The sequence below is a fragment of the Apodemus sylvaticus genome (genome assembly GCF_947179515.1).
Source record: "Apodemus sylvaticus chromosome Y unlocalized genomic scaffold, mApoSyl1.1 SUPER_Y_unloc_1, whole genome shotgun sequence".
Taxonomy (NCBI): domain Eukaryota; kingdom Metazoa; phylum Chordata; class Mammalia; order Rodentia; family Muridae; genus Apodemus; species Apodemus sylvaticus.
The window spans coordinates 957,107-962,626 of NW_026262995.1; the positions used below are offsets into that span (position 1 = coordinate 957,107).

General features: G+C 43.5%; 1 protein-coding gene across 1 annotated transcript; it reads right to left on the minus strand.

Moving 5' to 3' along the window:
- Positions 1-613: 613 nt before the first annotated feature.
- LOC127676056 (igE-binding protein-like) lies at positions 614-1,756 on the minus strand. Its single transcript, XM_052171978.1, has one exon. It carries the CDS (start codon positions 1,754-1,756, stop codon positions 614-616), a length of 1,143 nt encoding a protein of 380 aa, XP_052027938.1.
- Positions 1,757-5,520: the final 3,764 nt, after the last annotated feature.

Genomic DNA, 5,520 nt, shown 5'->3' on the forward strand with positions numbered 1-5,520 from the left:
GTCCTTGAGGGTTATAAGGCAGACCTGTGATATGGATAACCTGCATTTGTAAGCAGAATTGTTTAAATTTTTGAGAGGTGTAAGCAGGTCCCTTATCAGTTTTCAAACATTTAGGTTTCCCCCAGGAGCTCCATGCCTCGAGGCAATGTTGAATGACTTGGGAGGTTTTTTTCTCCTGTCAGAGGTGTGGCATGGAGAATGCCAGAACATGTGCCTATAGACACATGAACATATTGGCGTCTCCCAAATGAGGGCAGGTGGGTGACATCCATCTGCCAGACCTGTAGGAGTAGCTTGGGCCGTTCCTGTAGGCCAACTATCAGGTATGCTGAGTCCTGACCGGTAGACCCCGTTCGGTCGCCTCGGGGGTCTTGGCGTGGGCCAGGCAAGAACAGTAGCTGAGCTATCCTATCCCCTTTGCTTATTGAGAATACGCCCTTGGGGCAGAAGCACAAGGCCTGGATCTCTGGAGCATGTTGATTATCAATTATGCCCGGATATACAATCAGTCCCTGTAGCATGAGTGATCCCCTGCCCAGGAGGAGCCCGACCGTCCCTGAAGGCAGAGGAGCGGGCAACTGGACAGGAATGGGTTGTACCCCCATTTGAGGCATTAGTAGGAAATTGGAGGAGGCACACAGGTCCAATCTGGTGCCTGGTCCGGGTGAGTGGGCCCTGGTGTCTGGGGACATCTGTTCCCATATTTCTGCGGGCCCTGGGACCAGGGGCCCACTTGCCCGTTTTTTGACTCTTCATTCCTTGAGTCCTCTCTAGGGGGAAGCAGATTACCTTTCAAATCTCTCACTGAGCGACATTGATCAGTTTTATGGTATCCTTTGCCACACCGCGTACAAAGCATCTGGGAATTTTTCTGACTCTTGCAATCCCTCTTCATGTGCCCAGGCTTTCCGCAATTAAAGCAGATGTGCCTGACAGGGCCCTGAGGAAGGCATTTCTGAGACTGTAAGATGGCAGCAGCCAGTCCTGCATTAGTTAGTGGGCCACCTAGCTCCCTGCACACTCTGAGCCAATCTTGCAAGCCTTTGTTCTTTTGGGGAGCTATTGCTGTGCGGCATTCCTGCGTGGCCTGCTCAAAGATGAGTTGCTCTATAAAGGGCATGGTGGCCTCAGAGTACCCAAAGATTTGCCCCACCGCTTCAGTCATTCTAGCCACAAAATCAGAGAAAGGTTCCTGGGTCCCCTGTATGATCTTGGTACGCTGATTACTTCCCTCCCCTCTTTTAGAAAGAGCTTTCCATGCCCTGATTGCTGTACTTGATATCTGTTGGTATACCCCCCATGGGTAGTTGGTTTGATTGGCAGCATAGAGCCCTTGTCCCATTAGCATGTCAAAAGTCCATTGCTGCTGTTCAGGTGTTAGGGAGGCAGCATTGGCCCTAGCCTGATCTTGGGCTGCCTCGTGCCATAAGGCCTTCCATTCTAGGTACTGCCCCATGCTGAGAAGCATGGCCTTGGCCACCGTCTGCCAATTGGTGGGTGTCATAGCGTCCCCTGCCAGTCGGTCTAACTGGGCCAATGTGAAATTGGCCGAGACCCCATATTTTCTAATGGCCTCAGCCAGTTCTTTAATACTTCCATATTCCACCGGGGCATACGCCCGATCAGTGTTCTCCATGCTTTCAAAGACGGGAAAGGACATCCGGAGCTTTCTCCTCACCCTCTCTGGTAGGAAAGAGAAGGTTCCGCGGCATGCCTCATAAGGAGGGGGCGCCGAGGGTGTCTTAGCAATGGTCATGACAAAGTGAGGGTTCCGAATCCGCCCAAACTGTGATATATATATATATATATATATATATATATATATATATATATATATATATATATATATATATATATATATATTTACTATTATTAAAAACTTGATTAGTAACATCTCGAAAATAGCTGCTATGGTATTTGTGCTGAAGCAGGGAGAAACCCAAAGGAATAAACATGTGATCAGAGAGTACAAATTCTTTTGGACAACAATTATTAATATTGCCTAAAAAGGCCTGCCATGTAATAGATCAACCATTGATAATAATTAATTTGATTGCTGCTTGAAGCAAGGAACAAACATTTTCTTGAAAACAGAGGTTTAAGACCTCCTGTGGCAAGCTTAAAATATGGTAAACATAAGATAAAGCCTATTACTATATCCTATCAACCTTTGAAAACCGTTTACCTAAAAATTCTAAATGTCCATAGTTAGGAGCAAGGGCCTGTAACAAACATTCCATGAACATTATACACTGAAAAATTTAAGATCTTAACTTTTGTATTGAAACAGAGACAAACATTTTTTCTCATAAGACATAAGGTTGTTAGCCATTCCTTGAGGCAAAAACTTTCTAATGAAATTGTTTTGCTTTAATTGTATCTTTAAAGTTAGAAGCAAATGCGTTTATAATTATTAGAATGTAAAGCAAAAAAAAACAACCCTTTAAATTTACAATAATTTTGTAGGGAGTAGACAGGCCAAATGTTAATGCCTTTATAGCTTCCTTGACCTTTCATAAATTTGAACTGCATTTTAAACCACACCAGGATAAGTCAAGAACTCTTTTTTTAAAGCCAAACACTCCCTAGGTGGGGCCTGTAAGGCAGAAACAATTTCTCAAAGCTTCCTCACTAGCTTCCCTTGAGGCAGTGCTAAGCTTTGCATTAACTCAAATGTAAAAATTCTGCCCTAGGATCCACCTTGAGTCCTTGGCAAGGAAATTGTATGAGATTCCTCAAATGTAAATATCTTCTAATCTGAGCCTTTTTATCTAAGACCAGACGGAAACCTACCAGTCCTGCAAGGACATTTTGAGGATTAAACAAAAGAAACCTGTAATTCCATGGTCGAAGGAACCTGCTTGATATCAAATACATTTCCACTGAGATCTCCTTTTTAATCTTGGAGGGTTAAATTTTGCTCCTACCATTGTAGCCTATAAACTTGTGGAAAAGTGGCAATGGACCTATAAAAGCCACAGCTGTATCACTCTCAAAATTATATTAATTACAAGATAATTTAACAATTATGAGCCTGCAAACTGAAAACTGCAGCCAATGATACACTGGCTGTAACTCAATTTTTCCTTGCATTAGAGCAGTTATAACTTTGGAAGTAAATCCCAATTTTAAACAATCTATTTTTTTTTAAAATCAATGGCAAACACATTTTTATAGCACAAGGTTTGTCTGCCAGTTCTTATGTTCAAGTGCTTGACAGTGTAACTTATTAAAGAGACATTATTTTAAATCTTAATCTTTATTAAGTCCAATCTCCAGGCCAAGATTCACACAAAACACCATGCAAATTTAGGAGCGTCTTAAAGGCCTGTATTTCCTGGGTTGCGTCATGCCACGTGTTGTTTAAAAATGGCGTCTACCCTAAACTACCAGATTTAACCTAACTTTTTGTTTATAACATAAACCCTTTAAATCATGTCCAATGACTTATAAGCCAATACTCCATGTAGTCAAGACATGCAAAATATACCTTTAATACCAATTATAAACAAGAACAAAGCATGAGTTTCGTTAGGCCACGTGTAGCTAGTTAAGATGGCTCTAACACTGAACCACCAGTTTTAAACTAACCTTTTCTTAATAACACTATACCTTTTAAATAATAACCAATTAATGTATAACTCTTTAGTCAAGATATGTAAAACCTTATACTGTTAAAACCAATTAGAAACAAGTATAAAGTGACTACACAAATTTCACAAGCCAAACCAAAGTTTTCCCAAACCTTGAGGCTTCTGGGCTTTTAAAAGCGGCTTTTTCCCCAGCCATGTTTGCCTCTTGGGTGAGTGAGCTGCACTGCTGTGGTGCAGCTTTAAATCAATACTCACACAAACTGCGGCTGGCTCAAGAGGTTGCCAGCAAATGAAATCCTTACCAATTTTTCTTTTTAACATGAAACAAACAGTCATTCACACAAAAGAACAGAGACGACATAAACGTACACATAGACAAACAGTCAATGCACCGGGACAAACACAGAAAGATACACAGAAAGATAAGCGCACTTGTTAAGCAATGCATCCATTTTCCTCTTTAAACAGCTCTTAGAGGCTGTGGACATATGCTTATTTTTTTAAAACCCTTTTCCTTTTCGCCTAAATCAGCTCTTACAAGCTTTGGACAAATGCCTACCAAATTCCTTCCCCATATTCATTTGGAGGTAGGTGCAGCTTTCTCCGCTCCTTCTGGGAGAGGAACGAATCTGACCCACATGCCTCCGCATAGGGTGGAGGTGCAGCGGCGCCTTGAGGCCGCGAGGTTATCGGGCCTTTGTTCTTGCCCCTTTCTGTCTTAATATGCCATGCATCGTCTGAATGGTATCTCTCCTCATACTGAGCTACCTCATCTTCCAATTCCTCCTCTTGGGAGGGACTAAGCTCATCTGTGTTAGGATCATCTGAGTTGTCTAGGTTTAGGGCCTCCAGCTCTCTAATGGGATAGAGACTTTCCCACCTGCCTTTCTTTGTTTCTGCTTCACCTCTCTCCCAGGGCGTGCTTTCCCTTCCCTATCACTTAAGCAGATCTAGAGTCCTTGGAAGGGCCTTTCTTCTTAGGTGCACCTTTTTTGTTTTTGAACACTCCGGTCCTTTTACTCCGTTCTATTTCTGACATGCTATCCTTAATCTCTTCCAAAACTTCCTGCCATGCCCTTATGGATGAGCGGCATTTCTCATCCTCAAGGCATGACTTCACAAGCTTCCACAGAGGCATCGTCCCTGCTTTCAGTTTCCCGGTCTGTTGTTCTTTAAGCAGGTCTCTCTCTAGCTTCTCCCATGAAGCAAGCGTTAGAGACCCGGAAGATGCGAACCAGGGTGCTATGCGATCCACCTCTCTAACAAAGCAATTTAAATTTTCTGCTGAGACCCTTAGATGGCGCTGTCTCAAACAACACTGCAGCACTGTGACTACTGAATGTGAAGCCCCCATACTGTTCTTTTATCTACAGCAGAGACTTATCTACCTCCGCCTGACTGTGCCTAGCGAACACTGATTTAACACCACCACCCGTGGAAGCAATATGAATCCAAAAGAAAGAGAATGAGTGCCACGAAAACAATCGGGAAGGCTTCAATCGCCCCTGCTAATTGAGGAGAAAGGTGGGAGAGATCCAGGCCAAACATGCTTCTTAGAACCTTACATTTACTGCAGTTTTGGATTCTTACCCTGTAACCAGGGGTTCCCCTTCAGTGCCAGCGATGGTGAGGCATATCCCAGATTTTGGCAACAGATGTTCTGCGCTTTTCGTCTCACCAGCAAGAACACACGCAGGACACTCAGGATTCTTCTGCAGCCAAGCCTTTATTTAATGCTTTTCGTGGAAGGGGACCCCGCGCCCAACATGGACGCCGTTTATATACCCCTTGGTGTTGTGTGTACTCACCTGATTGGCTGTTTACTCATGACCTCATTTGAGTGCGCCGGAACGGGCAGAGATTTGGCGTGAAAATACTCTTGCACTTGCGCAGATAGCTTGTTCACTAAGAAAGCGGAGCTGGCACA